Source organism: Tiliqua scincoides, chromosome 3, assembly GCF_035046505.1.
Source record: "Tiliqua scincoides isolate rTilSci1 chromosome 3, rTilSci1.hap2, whole genome shotgun sequence".
NCBI classification, from domain to species: Eukaryota; Metazoa; Chordata; class Lepidosauria; order Squamata; family Scincidae; genus Tiliqua; species Tiliqua scincoides.
Genome location: NC_089823.1, coordinates 213921437 through 213948584, shown reverse-complemented (window position 1 = coordinate 213948584; position 27148 = coordinate 213921437). Strand labels below are relative to the sequence as shown.

The 27148-nt window shown below is 43.0% G+C and overlaps 2 protein-coding genes across 5 annotated transcripts in view; one reads left to right on the top strand and one right to left on the bottom strand.

Annotated features, from left to right (window-relative positions):
• RNF13 (ring finger protein 13) overlaps positions 1 to 6903 on the bottom strand; it is an 81686-nt gene extending 74783 nt beyond the window's left edge. Inside the window, exons 1-2 of one of the 4 annotated variants that reach the window (XM_066621762.1) lie at positions 6802 to 6857; positions 706 to 856 (exon numbers count right to left, since the gene is read on the bottom strand). The gene's annotated coding sequence lies outside the window, so the exon portion shown is untranslated. Of the gene's footprint in view, positions 1 to 705; positions 857 to 6801 lie in introns of all 4 variants that reach the window. The other 3 variants (XM_066621764.1, XM_066621761.1, XM_066621760.1) reach the window with 3 other exon arrangements.
• Positions 6904 to 13586: 6683 nt separating this feature from the next.
• On the top strand, positions 13587 to 26069 carry ANKUB1 (ankyrin repeat and ubiquitin domain containing 1). Its single transcript, XM_066622468.1, has 6 exons — positions 13587 to 13676; positions 16533 to 16676; positions 19707 to 19923; positions 21342 to 21456; positions 23589 to 24524; positions 25985 to 26069. The coding sequence occupies exons 1-6, from the start codon at positions 13587 to 13589 to the stop codon at positions 26067 to 26069; spliced, it is 1587 nt and encodes a 528-aa protein (XP_066478565.1).
• Positions 26070 to 27148: the final 1079 nt, after the last annotated feature.

Here is a 27148-nt window from a genome sequence, read left to right as displayed (position 1 = left end):
GTTCATGCTCAGAGATTGTAATGCAGGGAGGTAAGATTAATGCTCAGAGATCAATACATTCTAAATATGATTATTATCAAAAATAAAAAAATCACTGATGTGAAATGCAGAGAAGTCACAAGTCCTCTGACTCAAAAATAGAGGTTCACAGCTCAGGAGTTAGGAACTGCCAACAATTCTGATGAACACTCACTTGGGCCTTACATTCTCCTGCAAGTCCACAGCAATCACCCACCATTTGCTATTCAAGCAACTTTGTTTAACAGCACACTGCACTTGTATCACACCCTCTTCCTTCACCCAAGGCTATTTCAGATTTGACTGATGAACAGGTAATTCCATCTGTTTCAAAAGCAGGTGGGGATCCTTTCAAGAAGGATGTGTCATGCAGGCCCCATCGTCTTTAACACTAATTCTGGGGAATCATGGCTCAGTTTCCCAATTTACAACCATCCAATGAATAAATTATATATACTCTGATCTAGCCAGTAGCTGTACCTAAAAAACTGGCAGACAGATCTGCCACATCAGAAAATCAGGAGACTCACAGGCTCAAGTTTCATGTCTTTCCTTGCCTACATACCTCACTCTGTCTTGTCATAAAAACATGAACAGCAGCTATGTGATTACATTTGAGATTCTCTCTTAATTCTTCAAGTACCTGATGACTGCTTTCTTGTATTTAGTGGGCTTAAAAACTCTAACCTTTAGTCCATTTCTCAGATTCTGTCTTCTTATCCTTTGCTGACTACCACAGAGAGCTTTTCGAGAGTGGAATTCCCCTCCCAGCTTGTAGTTGATAATGCCGCCAAGCTATTGACCTGCAGCCTGGACTTCTGAAAACTGTGCACCTAAGCTGAGAAACAAATAAATGCTTGAGTAAGAATCTCCCCCAAAGAGTGACATCTGGTCATATTAGATACATTTAAAAAGAGAAAATTTTTGTCTGATTTTCCAAAAATAAAATTAAATGATACAAAAACATCTGAAATCTTTTCAAACCAGTTAAAATTTCACAATCCCAGTAGAACAAAGGCAAGCAAATATTTTCAAAACCAAGTCCAAAGTCTAATAATGAACAGCTAACTTCCAGAGAGACCTATGGACTCATCAACAATTATGGACACAAGTTATGACCTGTACCGACTGCTTCTTATCAGGATGCACATCCAGATCAGTGATCTGTAAACCAATGGCAGTTTACCAAGTACTTAACTGGCAAGCCATAGAAATATGAGTTCAGTGCTCTCTCTGTTCTAAAGAGCATTGCTCTTTAGAATACATCCAACTGTCTTACTTTCCCAGCTTAGCATTTGCCACTATTGCCATACAATAGGAAATTAGGAAGGACTATCTGCATTTTATTCAGCAGAAAAAGTTTGCAGAGAAATGACTAACAATGGCTTAGCATATTAGAAATAGAAACCCTCGAACAGATATTTGATTTGTTAGTTCAGATTACTACAGTAAATGTGGAATGAAGCCATTAGTTTTCTATAAAAATCAAAAACAGGTTAAAATGTCACATGACCTGGATGATGATTGTCTTTATTATTCCTACCATAATTCTAATGAAAATAAGTATCCAGTGCCTGATTTGATTCTTATCCCATTCCCTATCAATTTGATAATTTAATTTCCACACTAATAGGGAACTGAAAATAAGAAGGGAAACTGCTTGAAAATGTGTCTTAGAATATAATTTAATTTACATTCTAGATATTATTACAGTGAACCTCAATTGAAAAAACCTCAGTTTCAAAAACAAAGAATTAAAGTTTTCTGCTTCATTAAAAACTAGCCACATATGCTGTGTGCATGCACATCTCTGTTGACTTAAACGCATTAATATAATGACCTTTGGTATTAACAGACACCCCTTGCTCCCATCAGCCCATTAAATTGAAGGTTCACTTTATTGTGGATTTTTTTTAATGTTCTCGGTGGGGATGATGCCGTGTTGGGTGCCCTTCGGGGAGAAAGGCAGAATACAGATCTAATAAATAAATAAAATAAAATGATATTTATAGGAGATCACAGAAAACACCCCTGTTTTGCAGATGATTTCATAAAAACATTTCTATGCTTTCTGTCCTTAGTGAGTCCATTCCTGTCACTATCATTAGCACTTGGAATGAAATGTGAAGGATTCTAAAAATGTACTATAAAAGTATATCCTCCCCCCCCCACCCCAAAAAAATATCTGTATTACCAAGTAATGAACTGAAGATGCAGCACAGTGACTGTGGCAACAGCATAAAATCAAAAGCAACTTTCTGGTTGTACAGAAAAATCTGTTTTGTCTCCAATATCTTGTAAAGGACAAACAAAAATGGCTTTCAGCAGTCAGGTGGTGGAATTCCTGAGTTTAAGACAAAGGAATGCCTCCATAACAGCACAAGTAAAACTATTAGACTTGGACAATGAGCATGAGGTATATTTACATAAAAAATAGTGCTTGGTTAGCAAGAAAGATTCAAGGGTGAGAATCTCCAGAGTTACAACTGGCATACCTATGCATTACAAACAATTATTGATATGATAGTCTGTGTGTGTTGTAAGGTCATAGTTTGACAATAGTGTAACATGGAACATTTGCCTTCTTTTTCTTTTTTGCAAGTACCGCTTTGCTGGGTGCTATTTTTTGGTTAATGTCGCTGCCTCCAAAGATGGTTGCTGCAAGCAGAACTTGATGGCTCGCTATGCAGTCATTCCATTCCTGCAATAAGAAACTTCTCCAGTTACTGCTGCCTCCTAATCTCTCAAGACTGCACCTTTTTGGTCTGGGTTGCCATAGGGCTGCATCTTATTGCTGCCCTGGTCATCTTCATTTCTGGTGGGGCTGGGTAATGCAGAGGAGTGCCATATGGTAACCGTGGTAGCATTTCACACATAGGTTGGAAACTCTACAAGCCACATACCAGCAAATATACTCTGAAGTACCACCAGTAGTACAGTGGTACCTCGCATAACGAATGCCTCGCGCACCGAAAAACTCGCAGAACGAAAGCATTTTGCGAAGTTTGGTAACTCGCACAACGAATTTTTATGAACCGTGCTTCGCAAGACAAATTTTTTTTTGTTTTGCTTTGGTTTGTTTTAAGGGGAAGATCTTCATGTCAGTTTATGACCCCGTCCACCCTAGTAAGGGGAGGATCTTCATGTCAGTTTATGATCCCGTTCACCCTAGTAAGGGGAAGATCTTCATGTCAGTTCATGATCCCGTCCACCCTAGTAAGGGGAGGATCTTCATGTCAGTTTATGATCCCGTTCACCCTAGTAAGGGGAGGAACTTCATGTCAGTTTATGTAAGTAAGTCCCATTGTGCTTGCTCCCAGGAAAGTGTGCACAGGATTACAGCCTTCAAGCTCCCCACTCAGCATCCCCCCGTTTTTGAAATCCTCAGTACAGTATGTATGCCTTTAAAGAGCACTTAAACACTTTGTAAACCAAATTTGACTTTGTTCTGACTTTTCTTGCCCATGGGAACGCATTAATTACATTTCAATGCATTCCTATGGGAAAATGCGCTTCGCAAAACGAAAAACTCGCATAACGAAAGGACTTGAGGAACAAATTAATTTCGTTATGCGAGGCACCACTGTACTTGCACCAGTCTGAAAAGCAGAATTGTAACACAGTAACGAACAAGAAATGGAACACTCAATTCTTGTGGCCTCCTATAGGGTTAGGAGTCTCTAGAAACAAGATTATACTGTGGAAAGGTTTTCACCTCATTATACATGCTTAGGGCAATAGACAGAATCAGAAATTAAATCATCTTATTAAAATTTCCTCCACGCAATAGCTCACTAAATAGCTTAAAAATAATGGTAAGCCCCCATGCATCCACACAGCCAGGCTGAATACAACAATCTTACAGCACTCTCAAAAGGTGTTGCAGCCCCACATTTTATCAGATTGACAAGCATGGAAAGTTGGTAGTTCTGAAGCAGTCTCTTAACACCTTTCCCAAGGCCAGCCCAAGCATGAGGTTGACTGAAGCAGCAGTTTCAAGCAGTGGGCTAGAGAATGTGGTACACGAATGAGGCTGCCACCCGCTTCTAGTCTGCAGCCCAGCCAGCTGCTTCACTCTGCATTCCCTTCCCACTAGCTGTGAATAAACAAGAGAAGGATTGGGCAGCACTGACCCAATTCATCCTCTGCAGTAAGTAGCATAGCAATCCTGATCACTCACTTCCACAAGTGATCAAAACAGAATTGCTCAACCTTCTTGCCCAGGAGGACACAAGGAGTTCCCTTCTCTTAACTTCTACAACTTACTGGTTCCCGCCCTGCTGCTTCTTCAACTACAGAGGCTGGATGGAGCCCTCTTCCGCTCCCAGCACATTCCACTCAGTCTGTGAGTTCGAAAAAGTGGCAGGGCAGGAGGTAGCAGAATTCAACCCAAGTGACCTCAGCCCTCCCCTCCTCTCTGGCTTATCCCTTGCTCAACCTGGTTTAAATGACTGAGAAGGTGAGGAGGTGGTGGTGGTGGTAGGCACGCAAAGATCTCTCCCAAAAAACAACAGGGGCGTGTGGGAAATTAGGCTGCTATCTCCACCACTGTCTTCCCTCCATTGAAGCTAAGAAAAAGGCAGGAGCATCCTCATGAGGGCAATGACAGCAAGACAAGGGTGGCTTCAGACACCCATTCTCCTTAGGCTGTGTCTAACTATGCAAATGCTATACATAAACAGTATTCACTTTCAGAGGCATTTTCAATTATTCTCAAAGAATGCAAAGGAGAGATCAGCCTTCAGCTATATGTTACAAGTGTCTTCCCTGCATTGCATCCACAGGGAATTATAGATAGAAGGTAACCCTACCTGCACTGTATAGAGAAGTACTCCCTGCCCCCTCGCACCCATCACCTTTCATTTTATTCGTTAGCAAGTAGCACATTTCTTGCTTTTACAGAGATTAGAACAGGTATGCAACACAGGCAGGCAGTCTGCATGCTAGCGGGACATAGCAAGAAGCAGGGGGACTTCTGTATTTAGAAATATACAGGCTAACACAGCTGCACTTTGATCTATGTGGAACACCAGAATGCCACTGCAAGTACTACAGGAACCAGTACAAACCCTATCAGAATCCAGACTACTGCATTCTACACCATATAAAGATTCCCAGAAGTCATCAAAATTATCATTCACATAGCGCGATGTGTGAAGCACTTCACATGTTATTGTCTTGCTGTAATCCTTACAACATCCTTGGGAGGAAGCAGTTTACATAAGGAATTCACTGCAGAGGCAAGATTCAAACTAGGGACTTCCAGTCCTAGATTCAAACTAGGGAATCCAGTCCAAGATTCAAACTAGGGACCCAGCTTCTTAGACCACCCCTCAAGGGCAGTCACATGGAATGAACTTTTACAGTTCACATTTCACACATGACCCTGCTTGTCACTCCCAGCCCTCAGCACACACTACCACTAGGAGCAACACTATACAGTACACAGGATGAGTAATTGAGGTATCTAACCAGGGTGCTGAAAAAACAGAACTTTATACATGAAGGAACTATGGACAGTAGGAAGAAAGTTGCCACAGAAAGGACATCAACTTCTAACTCACACGTGATGCTGTACGACCAAAGCTCCTCGACTGAGCTGGGCAGCAAACAGAGCTGCGCAAATAAGCATTTTGTGCATATATCTGTAAATTCCATCTAACAGTATCTTATTGCTGTGCATTACATCCTGAGGCTGAGACCCACAGAGGCCTGAAAACAAAACATGTCATCACAGGCATTTTACTACATCACAAACACAGCCAGCATCACACCATCACTTGTGTTCAGTTGTACCCCATATTTCTTAAACACACACGCATTAATACATACGTAGAGGTGTTGGTTTCTTGTGAGAAAGATAGGACTACCGATTAAGTCTTATTGAAGGCAACGGGCTTACTTCTGAGTAAAATAAATAATGCTGTTGTCAACCACCTCTAGACATACAACAACATATTCTGTGGGTCTCTGTGTGTAATATAACAAGATGTATCTGTATGTGCATGATATATCTGTATGTGTGAGATATAACAATATATATCTGTAAGTCTGCGCTATAAACACACACCTCCCTCTGTGTGTGCTATAACATAACATATATATATATATATTACATGGTCTGGGGATCTATGGGGATATGTCTGGGAGGGTGTGCTATAACAACATGTGTGTGTGTGTGTGTGTGTGTGTGTGTGTGTGTGTGTGTGTGTGTGAAGAGAGACAATGTGTGTGACACAACAACATATCTGTGTGAATGAGAAAGAGAGGGAGACAACAACGTGTGTGGGGGGGTGACACAACAACAAATCTGTGTGGGTGAGGGGGGGAGACAACAGCGTGTGCATGTGACACAACAACATATCTCTGTGTGTGTGTGTGAGAGAGAGAGAGAGAAAAACAACAACGTGCGTGTGTGTGCGTGCGCGCAGCCCTCCCTCCAGAGGAGCGGCCAGAGCGCCCGAGCGACGGAATGCGCCCAGCGCCGAGGTTGCAGAACCGGAGTCCCCCGCGGCGCCTCGTGCCTGCGTCGATGGGAAAGGGGAACCGGGAGAGGCGAAAGGGAAAGCGAACTCTGCTGCCTCTGGACGGCAGCGCCGACCCGCCCTCGCCCGATTCAGACGTGCGCGCAGCCGCCCGAGTCCACCCGAGCGTCGGACAGAGAGAACAACAAGGTCACGCCGCTTCAGGCGAGCCCAGCGTGGCCACCATCACGACGCCCGCAGGAGGGGCCGCCTCCCCGGCCCCGGCCAGACTCGTCGCCGCCGCCGCCGCCCCCCTCACCTGGGAGACGCGCAGGGACGGAGCCCACCTCAGGCGAAGTCCATACCGCCAGCTCTCGCGGCCCGTCAGCCAGCGACGCCAGAAGCTCCGCGGAAGTCCCGCCCCGGCCGCGCACAGGCGGAGAGGGCGAGGAGGGCGTTGCCCATTGGCCCCGCTCCTGCCACTCAAGGGCGGCATCGTCTTGCGCACAGCCTCCTGAGCGCGGTGGGAGGGACTGCGTGGAAGAGGCGGCCTCGGGGACGCGGCCGTTGGTCGGGGGAGGGGCTCGAGCGCCCTCCCCCTCCTTTGGACCGCGCTGACGCTCCAGAGTCTGTTTCCCGAAAGCAAAAGGACAGAGTGGACGCGGGACTCTGCTGCTCCCCTCACGCACCACCAGAACCAGGGAGCGTCTGCGCAACTCCCTGCCACAGGATATGGTGATGCAGTGGACGGGGGGGTGAACTGTTCCCCCTCACACAACACCATAACCAGGGAGTGTCTGCGGAACTCCTCGCCACAGGATATGGTGATAGAGTGGTGTTCTGTTCCCCCTATCACAACACCAGAACCAGGGAGTGTCTGTGGAACTCCTCACTACAGGACATAGTGATAGAGTGGACAGAGGGGTGTTCTGTTCCCCCTCTTACAACACCAGAACCAGGGGACACCCACTGACACTGAGTGTCTGTGGAACTCCTCACCACAGGACATGGTGATAGAGTGGACAGAAGGGTGTTCTGTTCCCCCTCACAGGACATCAGACCCAGGGGACAGCCACTACAATTGAGTGTTGGAAGCATCAGGACAGATTTTGAAAAGGCTTGCTCACTTTTGTGATATAAGACAGAGTCATTAGGCAGACAATCCATTAATCATTCTCTCTTCAGGCACTTAGAAAGGCTTCACTGCAAGGCATCTAACCATGGGAGGGGAGGGGTCTTTCTCCAGGCACTTAGAACAGCTTCACTCCAAGGCAAGCGACCCCTCCCTTTCCCCTAAGCATGTGAATGAAGGATAATCACTTTGCTTTCTTTCCAAGCACTGTGCTCTGGGTGAAGGGAGGGGTTGCTGGCTGGGAGTGAAGCCCTTTTAAGTGCCTGGAGAAAGAATGTTTGGTGGATTGTCAACCTGCTGCCCTCTCTCTTGCATTAATGAGGCTATTGTTAAATTACTTTTTTCCTTTAATTTAAAGGGCCCTTCTCATCCTGTAGACATAAAACCATGGGTGAAAAATCCGTGGATAATTAGGTTATTATACCTGTAGAGATCAGTATCATGAGAATGTGGGGGAGAGGAGAGAGAGAGTGACTAGATCAGAGGCAACACCTAGAGCAAATGTTCTGGAGGAGAAGGAAAAGCAGGAGATTCATGGGTGGAGAATTGAAAGGGAATCTTGTTGCAAAATGTAGATCCTTTTTACATGTATTTGTGAGGATTTTTAAAGCTGCCTGGATATCTGATTTATGGTGCCTGATCTGGAAGCAAGGCTTGTACCAGGATGGTGCTAGTAGGTAACCTAGGGCATTGCTTGGCCCACCTAGGATTTTGAGACAAAATTGATTTTTTAATGTGTGACTATGATATTTTCCAAAGATTTATTAGCTGCCTGAAGGTCCCTCAGAGGACTTTGCCCTTTCCCTCTTGATGCTTTTTATGCCTGGAAGCTCCTCCCAGACAGCCTGTGTGATGCCCCCTCTTCCTTCAGATCTCACCTCAAAATCAACCTTTTCCATGAAGGTTTTGGAAGAACCCCCTATAGCAGACTGCAACTAAGGGTGCAATCCTAACCCCTTATGCCAGTGCTTTCCAGCACTGACATAAGGGCAATGCAGCTCTGAGGTAAGGGAACAAACATTCCCTTACTTTGAGGAGGCCTCCATGAGTGACACCCACCAGCCAAATCCAGCACACATCCCATTGGCACTGCTATGCCAGTGCTGGAAAGCACTGACATAAGGGGTTAGGATTGCACCCTCAGACTTCCATGAGACCAACTGAAGCAGTTGCTTCAGGCAGCAGATGGGGGGGGGGAGGGAAGGCACCCATCTCTGTCCACCTATTTGCCTCCATTGCTCCTCCTTATCCTTCCACTCCCTGGAATGGAAAAGGGGGGGCAGAGAGAAAGAGGAAATATGGAGAACTAGAACACTGGAGAATGGGAAGAGCAGAAGCTGGCACACAAATGAGTAAGGAGGAGCAGCCTTTGGCATACCTGCCTAAGGTGTCAGGAGGTCTTGGGCTGGCCCTGCCTACATAACATTGATAACAGCTTGAGAACATTCATTTGCAGGGAAAACAAAATACACTGAAGGCACCCAGCCTCAGACTGATACATATCTTTGAATGACAGCATCACAAAGGGGGGAAAAAACACACAAAAGTAACAGTAGCATAAGTAAGAATTGTAATTGGTCTCATTAAGACTAATTAAGATATCACAAAATAGCAACCTTTCAAATTCTCCAGAAATCTCCTTCTGGATGAATGTTAAAGAAAGAAAAAAAGGGGGAGAGAGAAAAAAAATGTTGCTGGGCATGGTTAAAAAGCCTTAGTGTGCACTTTGCCAAGTGGAGAGGAGGAGATGCTATGCAGACTTAATTGCCAAAAAACATCTCAGGTTGCACCACAGGCTGCTAAGAGAAAACATAAGGGATGTTCTCTCTTTGAAAAGATAAAAACAAGCAGTTATTTGACTGTTTCTAGGGACCAAACTACATGTGGTGTTGAAATGTTACTACCCTGAAAGTCTTAAGTCACCATCCTATACACACTTTCCTGGGAGTAAGCCTCATTGAACTCAGTGAAATTTCCTTTGAGTCAACATGCATAGACATATTCTTTGCTTTTTTGTTTTTTAGTCAAAAGTAGCAGTCAGATCAGAACCTTCCATAAGGCCATGGGGGGTGTTAACCATATCCCCACCATTGTCCTAATTAGGCTGCAATTTATCCTAGAAAAAAAGCTCTCATTAGCAACAACAGGAGCTCTTCTTGAGGTATATAGCAGCCACACTAGAACCATAGGGAGTAGGGTCCCTACCCCACACTACTGATCCTGTGGGAGGCCCTGATAAGGCTGTTACTGAACAAACTGAGCCTATTAGAGCTAATAACATTTTAATGTCATATGTTATCTCTTTGTTTACTTATTTAAGATATTTATACCCTGCATTTCCCCTAGCCAATTGGACGTATTCAAGGCAGCTTATGGGAACAATTAAAAACAACAAAGAGAAAAATACATTAAAGCAAAATAATGTATTAAAAAAAAATGGGATTTCAGCCCGGTCATAGAGAAAACAATGCAGAGTCAGCCCAAATCACAGAAGGAGGAAATAAAAGCAACAGAACTCTCCATATGGGATACCATCATGAAGAAAGCCTTCTCCATGTGGGTTATCTAGGAGGGGCTTCTAGGCATGCAATAGCAGCTGCACCTAAGAACATAAGAACAGCCCCACTGGATCAGGCCATAGGCCCATCTAGTCCAGCTTCCTGTATCTCACAGCGGCCCACCAAATGCCCTAGGGAGCACACCACATAACAAGAGACCTCATTCTGGTGCCCTCCCTTGCATTTGGCATTCTGATATAGCCCATTTCTAAAATCAGGAGGTTGTACATGCACATCATGGCTTGTAAACCGTAATGGATTTTTCCTCCAGAAACTTGTCCAATCCCCTTTTAAAGGCGTCCAGGCCAGACGCCATCACTACATCTTGTGGCAAGGAGTTCCACAGACCAACCACACGCTGAGTAAAGAAATCTTTTCTTTTGTCTGTTCTAACTCTCCCAACACTCAATTTGAGTGGATGTCCCCTGGTTCTGGTGTTATGTGAGAGTGTAAAGAGCATCTCTCTATCCACTCTGTCCATCCCCTGCATAATTTTGTATGTCTCAATCATGTCCCCCCTCAGGTGCCTCTTTTCTAGACTGAAGAGGCCCAAACGCCATAGCCTTTCCTCATAAGGAAGGTGCCCCAGCCCAGTAATCATCTTAGTTGCTCTCTTTTGCACCTTTTCCATTTCCACTATGTCTTTTTTGAGATGCAGCAACCAGAACTGGACACAATACTCCAGGTGTGGCCTTACCTCCCGAATTGGTGTGGCCTTACCTCCAGGTGTGGCCTTCACTCCCAAATTGGCCTTCACTCCCGAATTGGCCTTTTCAGCCACACTAGACGCTGTTCCAGAACCACCTTTCAGAGCGCGATACCATAGTCTTTCGAGACTGAAGGTTGCCAACATGGCCTTACCATCGATTTGTACAACAGCATTATAATATTTTGTTCTCAATACCTTCACAATGGTGTGTCCAGGTGTGGACTTACCATAGATTTGTACAACGGCATTATAATATTAGCTGTTTTGTTCTCAATACCTTTTCTAATGATCCCAAGCATAGAATTGGCCTTCTTTACTGCTGCCGCACATTGAGTTGACACTTTCATCGACCTTTCTACCACCACCCCAAGTTCTCTCTCCTGATCTGTCACAGACAGCTCAGAACCCATCAGCCTATATGTGAAGTTTTGATTTTTTGCCCCAATGTGCATGACCTTACACTTACTGACATTGAAGCGCATCTGCCATTTTGCTGCCCATTCTGCCAGTCTGGAGAGATCCTTCTGGAGCTCCTCACAATCACTTCTGGTCTTCACCACTCAGAAAAGTTTGGTGTTGTCTGCAAACTTTGCCACCTCACTGCTCAACCCTGTCTCCAGGTCATTTATGAAGAGGTTAAAAGCACCAGTTCCAGGACAGAAAGCTGGATTTAATTAAAATAAGGAGAAATGTTTCTTAAAATCTTTATTTACAATAAAGTTAGTTTGTTTTTAATTAAATATAAGTTTATGCCACTATGTATCACAATAGCACAGGGGATTAATAAAGGGAAAACCAAAAGGCTAGCTTAATTCTGTCAAGGTTAGGGAATAATTGCAAAAGACATATCAAAGCCTAGTACTGTAATAAATGAGTAAAGAATTCCACCTAGTGGTTGTTGAAATGTATGTTTTTAGTTTGTAACTTGAAACTAGCCAATCAAATATTTGTAAAGTGATCTATCTCTGATGTCATAACCCCAGCCAATGACAGTGTGAGATTTTCAAACAAAGGAGCCAAAATGCTATATAAGCAAAGGGTTCACACTGAAACATTGCTTTTCTCCAAGAGTGCTGGGAATTCCCACATAGCGCCCTTTGCTCTCTCCTTTTGGACAGGAGTCCCTGAGAAGCCTGTTGCTGGCAACGAATAAAGCTTGCAAACGATCACCACTCCCGCCTACTGAGTTTGCTTGTGAACTTTGCTGTGACCTTGCAACAAGAGGATATTTGCCCCCTTGCCCTGGAGTGAGCCCCAGCATCTGCAATGGAGCAACTTGGACCTGGCCCACCTTACCCCAGCAGCGTCTTTTCTAGTGGCTGTTTACTGGTGTTGCATCTTTTTAGATTGTGAGCCCTCTGAACTTTTTGTTGAAAAGCGGTATATAAATACTGTTGTTGTTGTTGGACCTGCATGAGCTCAATTGCTGGCAAATGGAGTCCACATTGTTCCATGTCAGTAGATCAGGCTGGGAAGGGGGATAGAATTTGGCACGTATGGGTGCAACCGATCCTGCCCCCTCCCAGGCCCAATCTACCCCCTCTCCACCCTATCATCGCCTGCTATGCCTTTGCAAAGTGCTTCGTGGCACTTTTGTGATGATGCCCGTAAGCTGCTCAGGATTGTGCACTGAGTCACTTCCTCCATATAACATAGAACAGGGGTGGTCAAACTTGCTTGACGTAAGAGCCACATATCTTCAAACTTTTGAGAGGCACAAGAGAGATGTTTGAGAGCCCACAATATTAAGAAGCATTAACATTCTTAGTTTGCAATCCTAACCTCACTTTCCTGGGAGTAAGTCCCATTGAACGCAATAGGACTTTCTTCTGAGTAGATCTGGTTAGGATTGTGCCCTAAAACATGTTTACTCAACATGAACATTAAACTTGTTTTAATAAAGTTGATTCTCAATTTATACCTGGTAAATAGACATAAAATATGAAAAATTATTTGCCTTGTATATTAATTGTGATGCCAAAAAGAGCTCAGTCAATGTATTTCAGAGAGTTGCACATTATGTATCAAAGAGCCACATGTGGCTTGTGAACCACAGTTTGGCCAACCCTGTTATATGACATGGCAATTATAAATAGTTGTGGGAACCTATAACACCTAGTTCTGGCCTTTCTGCTTTTTGTAAAGAGTCAACTTTCAGTCTAAAAGAGGCAGCTGGCAGTGTTAGCAGGCTTATAAAGTTGTTATGGTAACATGAGTGCTGAGATTAGATTTATTTACAAAAAGTTTAAAGACTGCCATAAGCAATTAAATAAACATTTTCATTTATTTAAGGGCTGAATAATTGCCAGCTGAGCAAATATGACTGGTATGATTTGCTTGTAACATGCATGTACATGCTGAAAGCTTGTTCACACTTGCCTTGATCAATACAGTAGTTTGCTGGTTTAATTAAGGTTGTGGTTTGAAGAAGGAAACATTCTTCCTTTTCAACTCAGCTTGGAAAAGAAATTCAGCTCGTTGTTTCTCAGTTTCTCTCTTGCCCGCCTACCTACTAGAGCAGGCTTTTTCTGAGCTGCCCTTTCTCAGAAAAGAAAAAAACTGTGCACATAGAGGTTGGATATTTACAATCTTCTCAGAAATGATTTAGTTTGACCTCAGATATGGATATAAATTTGCATAACATAGGGCTTGAGAGTAGAAAGACGCTTTCAGAGTTTCCTTTTTTTTTCACAGCCTTCTTCATAATGCGGATTTTTGTAGCTTTTGAAGGACTTTGTGAATCCTTTGACATTTCATCGGACCACAAAGTGAAAGATGTGAAGCGGATGATAAAGGTAAGAGAGTAGCCAAATTGCTTCATTCTCTCTCATCTTAATTTTCAGCAAATGTGAAGTCTGAATCAGATAACGTCTACTGTCAAAATGAAGAGGAATCACTGTAGAAAATTGTCCTTGTTCCTAGGCCAGAATTCTTTGTAAAATGAGAAGCACAATTTGTTGTTATGTTTAATTTAAAGCTTTGTGTTCAATATTTACATGTTCAGTTAATATCAGGCATAGAGTTGCCCCAGGTTGATCTGAATCCAACTAATTAGACATCCCCCCCCAAATCTGTGTCTCCCCCTTTCTTTTTAACACAGCATTAATAGGTAGTTTTAAACTTGCATATATTTTAATGAAGGAAGGTGAGTTAATTTTGTGTGGTTATGAGAGCCTGGTTATATAACTGAAGACTCAATTGTTTGAGCTTCAGCAATTTGTCATATGCACAAGAAAAAAAGTTTAAATGTAGGACCATAAGGAGAGTCCTGTTGGATAAGATCCATCAAGTCCAGCATTTGGCTTTCTGGGGGGAGATAAACAAAGAGTAAATATGAGTGGGAAAGAACTTGTGAACTTTGTTCTGATGCTGAAAACAAATTCCTGGACTGAGTATACTTGGGCACAAAGGCCCAAATTCCTTAATTTTAGGTGTCTGTTCTGAAACCCTATTCTGAATTTGGTTCCAGTTGGTGGATCATGGGGTTCTAGTAAAAAGGGAAGTCAGTCCCACCAACCTGAAGTCTGTACTTGCTCTAGGCTGCAAAGCTGGGCTGAACGCTCTTGGGTGACCCCTAGTTTGAAAGTGGTCAGCTGCCCCACCAATCCAGTGAATCTGCATCAGGCTTTCTAAAACGCCTCAGCCCTTCAGTACATGACCCTGTACTAGACCCTGTACCCTGTATTCTCTACTATATGTCCTGGCTTTGGCCCTCCACACCTTACCTGTCCATGCCCAGACTGAGGTCTTTGTCACCATCTGGCCAAGGCATGACAGCCGTAATAGGCATAATCAGCCACTGGAGCCAGTGCGGCCTCATACCTAGACTTTTGGATTCAGGTGTGGTCAATCCCAGCTCTGTGTGAGGCTAAAATGCCATTCTGAGCTCTTTGGAGAAAGGGTGGGATAACCATGTAACTAATCATAATATATTATGATTGGTTCCCAAACTTTTTAGCACCAGGACCCACTGTTTAAAATGATACGCTCATTGGGACCCATCTAGGTTTACAGGGCTTTATAAAAAGATTAGAAAGAAATATTTTTATTTATTTACTTACAAGTAATTATTTATTTATTTACCAAAAACAAAAAACAGGAAAAAAACACCTGATCCATTTCTCATCATGAAGCAGCCCCAATGAGCTTTAATGAATGCTCTCCTTTCCCCCCATTTCTACCCCCCCCCCCCCGGGACACATAAAATCTTCTGATTTTTTGGGAATTCTTTATCAACTAAGGGTGGAATCCTAATGCCCTTGGGCTGATGCAAGACCCTTGTGCTGGCCCAGGAATGTTGCAAAAGTGCTGTCAAGCACTTTTGCGCCACTCCAGGGGAAGATAGGCCAGCACATGGATGTTTACTGACATTCCCACACCAACGCAGGCCAGGTAAGAATGTGCTGGTCAAGCTTGGGTGGCGTGGGGAGGGTGGGGAGGAGGCAGGAGGGAGGCATTTTGAGGTAGGCAGAGGGCGGTCCAAGGGGTGGGCAGGTGGGGTGCAGAAGGCAGGGCCAGGATCCATCAGTAATGCCGGACCCTAACCCCATTCCCAGGCAGCCAGGGGCAGTCCTGGGATGCTCAGATTTGTGCTACCTCTTGAGGTGGCACAGATCTGAGTAGTCCCATTGGGGCTGCTGCTGCTTTACCCAGGGTAAGGGGAAGCGATTCCCCTTACCCTGGGCTGAGCCGCTTTCAACCCCAATCCTGCCTTGGATGCAGCACAAGCCCAGTGGCCTGCTGCTCCAGGGCAGATTAGGATTGGGCTGTAACACACATTTATCTCCCTACATTTACACAGGCTTGCTGCAGGAGCTCAGCTCCTTGGAGTTCTTTGCAGATCAATTAGTAGTTATCTTGCAAACACCAGGAGCTGAGCTGTTTGCAGAGTAATTAGCAGCTATCTGATTTTTGAATAGCCTCAGGGCTTGAGGTAATTAGTTATCTGATTACCTGTGTTTTCATTGGAAGCTCTGCCAGGCCTTTCACAGCTCACCAAAAATCAGGTTGTGAACCACCAGTGGGTCCTGATACACAATTTTGGAACCACTGCAATATAAAGGCTGTCTTGTTTTTAAATTAGTATACTGTGCATGATGATTCTGTGATCAACTGCTTCAGTGGTTGGTGCATGCTTAGATTGGTTCCATGTTGTGAAACACCTTGTCACTACATTGTCCTGCATGTACTGGGGCACCATGCTCAGCAGTAACCTGCAATTCTCCAACTTTACCACATGGACAAGTACAGAATCTGTGCTTCTTGTGCATAGGTGCCATGTGGATTGCATGGATTAGGTGCAGTGAATGTACTCAGGAATGGAAAAAAATCTTGATGCACATGCATGTTTTGGTCCAGTTGGCTGTCAGGAATCTGGTCCATTAGGCTTAGCCCAAACCTAGCCTTGTACACGTGATATGACTCCTTTGGTTATATGACATGTGCCACCAAAACAGGTGAATGATAACCATAGTCCAAAAGGGTCCCTATCCAGCACATCCAGTTTAGCTGTGCCTAATTGTATGCTAGATTGTGACACTGTTTGCTTAGGTGGTGGTTATTGACTCAAGTGCTAACTGGTTATTTACCCCCAATGTTCACCCTTAATGCTTTCATTGTTTTCCAAAATCTCCTTTTTTTTCCTCCCTAAGGATTATTTCCATGTTCCTCTTTCTGAAGACAAACAAGGCAGGAGATACTTAGAGTTGATGTATTCAGGAGCAGTGTTAAAGGACAGCTGGATTCTTGCTGATGTAGGGATATCAGTGTCTTCCACAATTAAATGTGTTGTTAAGGTATGGCATGATTAACAATACCATGTTGCCTAATTAGCACAGAAATTCTCCAGGCATGCTGTTTGATTCTAGCACAAGGACTAGAATTTAATCAGCAGTAATCAAATGTATCTGACCTTAGAATGAGACATAGTAACCTTCAGATAAAGGAAGGAAGACATCAAGGCAATGTGGATGAACCATTAATCCCACATTTGTCAGGCACTTCTGAAAAATTTTAAAAACTTTTAAAGGATAACATTTACTGGAACACAACCTGTCAAGTGAAAGATCTGTACAAATATGAAGAAAAACCCAAGTGGCAAGCTTATTGATTTAGTTCCAGGTCTCCTCTTGGAGTGTTGCCAATGAATGAGATACTGAGAAAAGATTCCCTGGCTCCCACCCTATTCTTCATTTGTGCTTACCCTTTTCCAGTCCCGCCTGCTGGGGCTAACAGAATGCTAATTTTGGCCTACATAATAAGGCAGAAGAGGGAGCTGGTCATGGGACTGGTGTGCCAGGGGGCACAGCAACTGCATCCACTTTTAGTGTCCATCTCAGCAGGGTATTTGAAGGTGTAAAGGCATGGGATTCAGGAAAGGATCTGGCTACCCTTCTAGTCAAAACCTAAGCTTGTTTACTAGGGAGTAAATCCCATTTGAGTTCCGAAGAACTTCTTATTGCCCTGTATGCATTTATAGGAGTGTCACCTTATTGGTGATCAGGTTATGAGGTCCCAATTTAATTAGGCTCCTGCTTTTGCTTCAGAAATTGCAAAAAATTGCTCTAGAGCAAGCAGTTTAGGGATCATGAAGTGAGTAGCAATCATCACTGAATCTTTTAGTGTCTCTTCATTTTCTTTCCCCCCTAAAATCTAAATAAATACCTTGTGGCAAACTGCTGCTGCTTATCATTTACAAATGATGCGGAAGGATTATGGGCCAGTGTAATTAAACAACAAAATGTAGTAAGCCTTCCTTTCCCCACTTGCCTCACATTCAACAGTTATCTTCATAGATCCTTGTACACTGCAGTTTTCCAGCAATGTCAAATGGGGGGAGAAACCCCAGCTTTCAGATTTTCATGTGGCATAAAGAATAGTGTGTATGTTGAGTTCAGCTTCCTACATCACACAGTGGCCCACCTCATGCCTCTGGGAGCACACATAACAACAAGATACCTGCATACTGTTGCCACTTGCACCTGGCATTCAGAGATAGGCTACCTCTAAAACCTGGAGGTTGCATACAGTCATCATGACTTGTAACCTGTGATGGACTTTTCCTCCATAATTCTGTCCAAAACCCTTTTAAAGGCATCTAGGCCAGGTGCCATCACTATGGCAAAGAGTTCCACAGATGATGATGATGATGATGATGATTGCTATTTTGGATAGTGTTGCAATTAATGCCTTAACTGAGAATTAATCTAACAATTTTGCTAGTATTTATGGAGATGGGTCACCTGATCCTATGTCACCACAAGTAAAGGCTTGTGCCACAATAACCGAAAGAAATATCCAGTCTCTAGCACTTGGGACTGAACTTTACAGCTCTGTTTCACTTGCTTCTTAAATCCACTTACAATTCCCTTGCTACATTGTTTCCACAGCTCCCTATGTATATAAGCAGGAATATCATTGATGTTGAAAGTTTTGTTTGCATATGCAAAGCATTAGTGAAAGGACAGACATCTGCTTAGGAAAACTAACTACACATAGTGCCACAGAGGGCTTGGAGGATAAGCACATACCATAATAAGTAGCTTTTCCCTGTATTGTGGAACACCTATGGGTATTTGGTCCCTTCCAGCTTAAGCCACTGAAACTCAGCACCCTTGTAGTCTCCTCCCCTTTCTTTTGTGGGGGAGGATTCATAACACTCCCTACTGCATGCCTTTGGCTTTCATCTCCTCTCCCTTCCATTAGGGGAGGAGCTATTCCAGGACATGCAAGGCTTCCACCATGGTCTGTGCCAGTGTTTCTCAAACTGTAGGTCGGGACCCTCTAGGTGGGTCACAAGCCAATTTTAGGTGGGTCCCCCTTCATTTCAATATTTTAATACATTAGACTTGATACTACCATAGTATGTAAATGTATTTGGGCTGTACTTTGAACAGGCTACTCTGTATATGTTTTTAACAATGATAGTAAATGGGACTCCTGTATAAGTGTGGGTAGGACTGCAGCCTAGGATTGTTAAAAATCTTCCTGCTTGATGATGTCACTTCTGGTTGTGACATCACTTCTGAAACCTCTGTGTCCTGACAGATTCTCATTCTAAAAAGTGGGTCCTGGTGCTAAAAGTGTGAGAACCAGTGGTCTATGCTTTTCTGTTGTAGCATCTACAGAGACATGGGCACACTGAGGGAAAGGGGATAGAGGGATATAGAGGGATAAAGGGGATATACTTTATTGATTTGTTGATTTTAGACAGGCTTATTGGGTGTCGTATTAAGGAATGATCTACTATATTTCTGAGATGTTGAACTTCTGCCATTCATCCAGATGCAGGTTTTTATGCTTGCTTCTGCAGGGCAATAGATTTTCCATTATCATTCACTAGTCAAAAATGCAAAGAACCCACTTCTGCAGCACCTGGAAACTACAAATCACAAACTGTAAATTAAAACAAGACTGCAGCCCTAAATGTTCTGACTTGAAAATTAACTCCATCAGAATCAATGTAGCTTATTTCAGAGAACATTTATTTAGGATGGGATAATGTGAAATATACTGTTATTTCTCTTCCAATAATCTAACATGTAGAACAAAGCATGCCCCACCAAAGATGCTTGGCCTCTTCTGTGCCCCAAGTATTTTTTTTTCTGGTACTGCCACTGAAGCTGCCATCACTGCCTCTTGGCTGCAATTTGAGTTACTGGAACACATTGTATACATCTACAGTATACAGTAATGCCCAGTATACAGTATACACTAGATGCCCAGATATGCAAAGCCAGAATTTAATGTTGCTTATAGGCACACTTTTACAAGGATATTATTGGCTGTAGTACATTCTGTATATTATTGTTGGGTTTTGTTTTCAGGAAGAAGACAAGCCAATATTTTATGTATTAAATGCTGTTACCCATGAAAAAATGACCATCATGGGAGAGATTTATCTTCTTGCATCAAAGGTTTCCCAGCTGAAAACCCTGATAACTCTGAAGTGTGGCTTCCCAAACAGTATTTATTGTCTCCGAACTCCAGAGGGCAGGGAGATGTATGACTGCAATACCTTGAGTGATTATCAGCTAGATATAGGTATGACTGGCTACGTATTTTATCTCCGTCCTACTGATAACATAGACCTCCCTTATTTTCTAGAACAGTCTGAACTTAAGAAATGGTTCTTTTTGTTATTTTAGAGAAACATTCCAAAATACAAAATGACTTTTGTGATTGACAGCACTAAACAAATGCAACTGATAATTAGCAAGTGAAGTTTAACTTATTGAAGAATGTATCCAATCAGATAACTTAGCTGTTGTTCCAGACACTACTGGTGCCATTTGTGGTGCAGGGAAAAAACCAACTGTCAACACTATGTAGAAGGCAAGCTACATCTGTAAAACTTCTATAGCCTGTGAAACTTTGGAGATTCCCTACCCCTGCAAGGAATGAATAGTAAAAATATTTGGCACACGCTGCCAAGTAATACTGTTATTGTGTTGGTCCCAGAGAAATGCAAAATCAATAAATTCACAGATTAGCAGCCCAGTTTACACCATGTAGCACATCTCCCACCGGTTTATGCCACGTAGCCGTACTACCAGAGCACACAGTGCATGCTATGGTGGGGGACAACAATGACCAGATGACCAGGGAAAGGGAAGTAAAAAATATTTTTACTTATCTCTCTGTGGGCTGCCTAGCCACCAGTGGGTCTCCTTGGACTCGGCTCTTTTGCTGACATAAATCCAAGGAGATTTCTGGAGTAGGATCCAGGTCAGGAAGGGGGTTATAGGATCTGGCATGTGCTGCTGCTTCCATGATCCCCAACCTGCCCTCTCCTGCCCTCTCTGCTCCCTTTCCTGGTCCAGTATGGCATCTGGGAGCTGCTGGCACATATGGGGTGCCTCCAAACATTTTGTGTTGGCAGTTCTGTTGCATACAACAGTGGACACCTTCTGCATTGTTGTGACCATGAGATTCACTGCCATAGATCCTCCATAGGATTGGGCTGCCTGAGCGCAATATTTGCATGTTTACTTGGGAAGGAGTATGCCCCTTAAACAAAGTGGGATTTATACACAAAATGTGATCTTGCAAGCTCTTGTCATCTGAGCACATGGATTTCCCATTCTCTGTGGCTTGCCATTATCTCCTTGCTTCCCCCTCTCTTGCTCAGTGTGCTATTATTGTATCAGAAGTTCTGCCTGAGTTTTGGGGAAGTAGAAAAAGAAAAAGTGTGGGGTAGAGAAAGGGGGGGTACTATGATGCAGAATCTGATCTACAATATATGATTCAAAGATACCAATTTCAGTGTGATATCTTGGTTTACAGAATAGGTTCCAGCAGTATACTAATAATTACTTTTACCTTCTGTAAAGGTCATCATATACCTTTTTAGTTTCTCAACCTCAGACAGAGCTTGAATGTAAAAACTGAGTGGTTGAGAAGCATATGAATGGTATACATAACAAAGCTAGAGCTGAATGATCAGAACTCTCTGTTGGCAGGCGCAACACTTCACCTGGATGTTTGGGATGGATGGAAAGAATTCTTGACTGGATGCCTCTTCGGAAACAAACCCAAGGTCCAACATTATCTATCCAAGGAAGAACCAGTACTCAAGTATGGTGCCTCAGAATCTAACATTTTAAATTAGATTTTCCCTTTCTAAACTGAACATTTCTATTCCAAAGGCCCCCTTACAATGATTGCTTCTGCTAGGCTTAAATTATAACATGGCTTAGTTCCAATGTGGTATAGTGGCTGGAATATTGGACTAGAAGTAGGAAGCTTTATTCGGTCATGAAGCTGACTGAGGGCCAAATCCTATCCAACTTTTGAGCACTGATATAGCCATACCAATGAGATGTGAGCTGCATCCTGCAATGGGGAGGCAGAAACAGAGATCTCCTCAAGGTAATGGACCATTTGTTCCCTTATCTCAGGGCTGCATTGGCACTGGAAAGTTGGATAGGATTGGGCCGTGGGTTACCTTGGGTCTCCCTCTCTCAGTTTAACCTACTTCCCCAAGTTGTGCGGGAAATATCAGGGGTGGGATCCCATGTAAGCCATCCCCAAGCTCCTTGGAGGAAGGGAGAAATAGAAATATAATAATAATATCCTCATGCAAGATGCTAGTGAAGAAAATAAAATACTGTATTAAATGAGGGTTTTACACACACAGTCATCCTAGGTGGAGTTTCAGCTATAGAGTACATTAAAGGAAGTGCCCAGCTCCCATACAGAATAGCACCGACCTGAGAGTTTTATTACTGTATTGTACCTTTTAAAATGTTGTAAGTCATCTTGGGGGCCTCTTCAGAGTTTGAAAAGCAGGATATACATACGTAAATTAATAACTGCTATGTTTTGCAGTCAGAAGGAATCCATTAATTTGCTCTTTTTCCAACTGATTATGCCAGTTAGATATTTTTAATTATACAGTATGAAGTTACTCTGTAAGAGTGTGGTTGTACTTTACAGTATGGCAATAACGTACATTATTCTACATGCTTATGAGGTGCCACTGCTGCGCTGTTTGCACCAACCCCATCAGAACTGGAGGCATCTGATGCGATAGTTTTGCTGGAAGACCAGCATTGCTAGAGTTTTGCCTCATGGCATTCACCCAGAAAAACGTGTGCATCTTGTACTTTCTGTCCTTCTACCATGTGACAACCACCAGTGCTCTGGCAAGGGTTTTGCTTCACCATACTTCCCGCTTCCATGTACAAAACCATGTTTGGTGGTGTGCGGCACGTCAGCACAACGCTATTACCAAATTCATGATGATTTGAATTTCTTGTTTATATAAGGCAGGCAAAGTCTCCATAATGTGACTCCTTTCATTTGTGTAACTTGAGGATCCAGGTTTATAAAGCCCCTGAATCTCATTAAACTGGGTTTTGTTCTCAGTGTTTCTTATGGAATATACAGGTGGAGCCTATTTATCCATGTATCTGGTTCAATGTGGATCTCCTAGACCCATGTTGGGCCAAACTTGGCCCAGCCTGAACCCTCCAAAGGTGACTGGAGCTGTACTCCTGTCCCCTCCAGAGGGCTTTCTGAAACCTGCAGAAGTCATGTGCAGATGCGCACAGTCATGTGCAGATGCGCACAGGCTTCAGAAAAAGTGACCTTTTTATGCTATGTAAGGCATTCTGAGCCCAGGGGCTTCCCTGGGCTCAGAATGCCTTAAAAGGCATAAAAATCTAGCTTCCAGTTTCCCAGGAAACTGGAAGTCACGTCTTTTTGCCTCTACAGGCCATTCTGAAGCTCACAGAAGGTGCAGGTCACATGTGGCCTTCGTGGGCTTCAGAAAGCCCTCTGGAGGGGACCGAAGCTCCAGTCCCCTTTGGAGGGCTTAAGGGGCTGAAAATCGCAGATTTCCTTGCCTGCAATTTTTGGTATCTACGGGGGGTCCAAGAACAGATCCCCCACGGATACAAAGACCCAACCTGTACATACTAAGCAAGTAAGTTAATCTAATAGATTGATCTTAGTCACTCACCTATCAACTTCACCATATTCCTGGTGATTTATGTGAGTTTCAAATTTTGTGGATGGCCTGAGGACCACTCACTTGTATAAATGGAGTTGTATATGTATGGAGTTGTATATGCTATATATATGTATACATATATGTAAATATGTATACTGTACATCCTGTTGAGCAGATGTTTATACTGTATATCCTGTTTGCAATGGATATGTTTTTTTCAGAGCTGATGTATTTTTCATGTACCATCTTTCAGATATCAAAAGAAGGTTGCTCTTTATATAGCAGCCTTCTTTGGACACCTTCAGCTGTCAACTTGGCTCCTGAAAAAGGGCACAAGTCCAACCGAAGCAGTTGGCGTACACCCTTATCGCGAGTGGTGTCAAGAAAACAATCATCCTGATGTCAGCAAATGTCCAGTTCATGCAGCTGCAGAAGCAGGTCAACTCATGATGCTGAAAGCCTTTGTAAATTACAGTGTCTTGTGCCTGGAATGCCAAAACTCTACAGGGCGAACACCACTGCAATTATGTATCCAACATAGACATAAGAATTGTGTGCTGTATTTAGTCACCAAGTTGTGGTCAGTGGTTTCTTCCCCCAATTTTTCCCTTCCCATGAAAATCTACATCAAGTTAAAGCTCTGGCTCCTTAAGGTTCAAAATAACATCCGTACAAAAAAGCGGGGCCACCAGACCGCAGTCTTCAGAACACGAGTTGGGGACACTGTCCTTGTGGATGGTTTCACAAAATCAGGGATGACTTCCAAAGGGTTTTATCTAGCCACAATGAAGGATGCAGGTAGCAGAAGCTACACATTGCCAACATTGAATAATCAGCTCCAACATGGGCAAGTTGCATGTAAGTTGACCATCTCAAAGAGCTGTTCCAAAGAGACAACTCTCAAATTGCCTCCAGTGGGAGATACAAAGAAGAGCACTAATTCAGAGCAACTTCAGCAGCAGAAGAAGAAAAACAGAAAGAAGAATGTGCACCTTAGTGGTGAAGAAAATATGGATCAAAATATGTGTTTAGCCAGAGTTCCTCTGCCTCCTATTTCTGTCCTGCGGCCACCTTATTACTATTCTATACCCCATGCAAAGTTTCTGTTAAACCCTTCTCTGGAATCTTTTGCAGAACACAGTGGAAGAACACCAAGGGAGAATGCAATCTACTGTTTAGCTGTTGCCAGGTAAGTTTTGCTACATTTTTAACTCATTCAGATACGTACGTCCCAGGCAAGAGGCAGCAATTAAGTGCATGTATGGTGGAATATCCTCATTAAGTTGTTGCCTTTCAAAGTGGGGAAAAATCTTGAGTCAAACTTTGAAAAATATTAATAAGTGAACTTAAAAATCATGAGAAGTCATATAACATAAAATGTTATTTTAGAAAGATCTATAAAGCACACATACACTTACATAATAGCGCTCTCTCTCTCTCTCTCTCTCTCTCTCTCTCTCTCTCTCTCTCTCTCTCTCTCTCTCTCTCTGTGTGTGTGTGTGTGTAACTTACATTTCATCATCCAACAATTGAGCAGCTTTTGGGCATATCTTTCATTCTTAGTTCTGCAGCTGTGAGAACTGAAGTTCTTGTTTTGTTTTTTTAAGGCAATGTTAGGGAGTCCCAGGATTATAATGAGCTTGCAGTATATAAAAGTATCATAGCTAACTAATTCATTAGGGAGAAAAAACAGATCAAGTGTCAGGCAGTCGAGAGTTAGAGGGGGAATGAAGTGATTCAGAGGGAGGGTATGGCATGGATTTTCAAGGGACTAGGAAGAGATCCAGGGATGGGGGAGAGGTGAAAAAGGGGGTGACCTGATTCAAGAAGGGGATCAGGTAATCAGAGATGGGGAAGAGCAGGTGGGATTGGCATGGAGTGACCGGAGGGACGGGATTACAAAATTGCTTGCTATGCTTTGCACATCATGTGGTGGGCAGCTAATCTCGCTATACCCAGATTCATGCTCCACTTTTTTCTTTTGCTTTAACATCCAACCTGATAAAAAATTTCTTACAATTTTATGTCATTTTGATTAGTCTCACTAAAAATATGATTACATTGCAGCTTTTTAGTTTAAACCAGTCTTTCTGGCTGCCTGGCGAGGTTGCTACTTAATGAGAAACAGTAGAAAAATCAACTCTCTGTTTTCTCAGTTATTTTGTTTTAAGAGCAAAAGCATACAGGCACAAAACTGAATTTTCTTTATGACTGTAGCTTAGATGTGCCAATTATAATTCTTATTTAGAAGGAATTGGCTTAATAGGTGCTGGAATATGTAAAAGTTCTCATCAATGAGTAGATGTTGCCACCATGTGGTAGAAGTGATCTAAAGCTTATAATGTGAAGATATTTTCTGTGAGTGATACCTAGGAAGCAACTGACTCCCTTTGTTTTCACCTCCTCATGTGTGAATTCAAATTATAATCCCTTTGGGTAGGAACTTGTATTTTTTATATAAATATGAGTAACAATGTACAATGATAATTTATATTTACTGAGAATATGCCACCCAACTGCAGCAGTAGAGTTTCATTATAGCAGGTTTTGAGTACATTTTTTGTCTATTTCAAAGTTGGCCTAATGAACTGAATTTTTGTTTATGACAGCAAAAAGTAACAAATGCTATATCTGAATCTTTTCTTACAGTGCATTTAAAGAGAAACCCTGGCTTCAGCAATTGGGCATTGCAAGAACCCTTGCAAAAAAGAGCATATGCAAACCAGTGCACTGACCAGACCCAGTTTTAAATCAGCATTTTCAGGAAACAGCCCATCTTGCAAAGAAGATGCAATAGTCATACTTAGCATGCTTAAAGCATGTGGTGCTTAAAGAATGTACCAAGTACTTCAAGTGCACTGGCTTATCCCTATAATAAGGTATTATTATCCCCATTTAGCAGCTGGGAAGCAAAGAGATTATGAACCATTGCCTGTTCAGACAATATTTATTCCATCTAAACAAACGAACATATTTAATGACATACCTGTTCACATCCTGGCCCCTCCACCTGCTTCTGCTGCTTTCATTCCAAGTCATTCTAAATGTGTGGGGGATTTGGAAAATTTATGGGGACACAAAGGGAGGAGTCAGGATATGCATGTGCTATGAGCATTGACAATATTAAACATGTGAGGCCAGTTGAATGGGGTGAATTCAGCAAACCAGCCCCTAGTAAGTCATGACAGAGGCAAGATTTGAACAGGGCAAATCCTGTTCAGTCTCTTGGTCACAATGCCGTCTCATACCCTGCCACATTCACTGAGACTCCTCTATGCAGCCAGGCTCCATGAGCAGCCAATATGCTAATTTACATTAAACCCTGTCTGTGGGGAAGCAGTTGAGACAGTTGAGATTTTCAAATGAACATGATAGTTGGAGTTCACAATTGAGTGATGACAGATGCATGTTTTTGTTCCCTGAGGTCCAAGACTTTTGGACAAACTAGAGGTGAGGGAGCAGCCATTCACATGTCTGCCCTGTCCACATATATAGCAGGATGCAAGGTCTACCATTTTCATGAAAAGGAGTGAACACAGGAAGGAACCCCAGCTGTTTCCTGCCTTATCTTGCAGATTCCAATATCTCAGACCAGTTTTTGACCAATCTCCTCTAGTGTAAGTGAGCTGGGCAGAGAAGAATTTGCATGAAGTGATGGACTGCAACAAAGTAATATGGAGAAGGGGTTTCAATTCTATTCCTCCCCACTACTGTGTGCTGCATTTCATGTAAAGAATAGAGCCACCAGTACTACCCCATGCTAACCGGGCAAAGAGGCAACTTTTAAAATGGTGTCCTCTTAAATTTAATGGG

Coding starts and splice junctions, on each gene's coding strand:
- ANKUB1 (XM_066622468.1), top strand. CDS start 13,587: ATGCGGATTTTTGTAGCTTTTGAAGGACTTTGTGAATCCTTTGACATT. Junction 13,677..16,532: donor ATGTGAAGCGGATGATAAAG/GTAAGAGAGTAG, acceptor TTCCTCCCTAAG/GATTATTTCCATGTTCCTCT. Junction 24,525..25,984: donor TACTGTTTAGCTGTTGCCAG/GTAAGTTTTGCT, acceptor CTTTTCTTACAG/TGCATTTAAAGAGAAACCCT.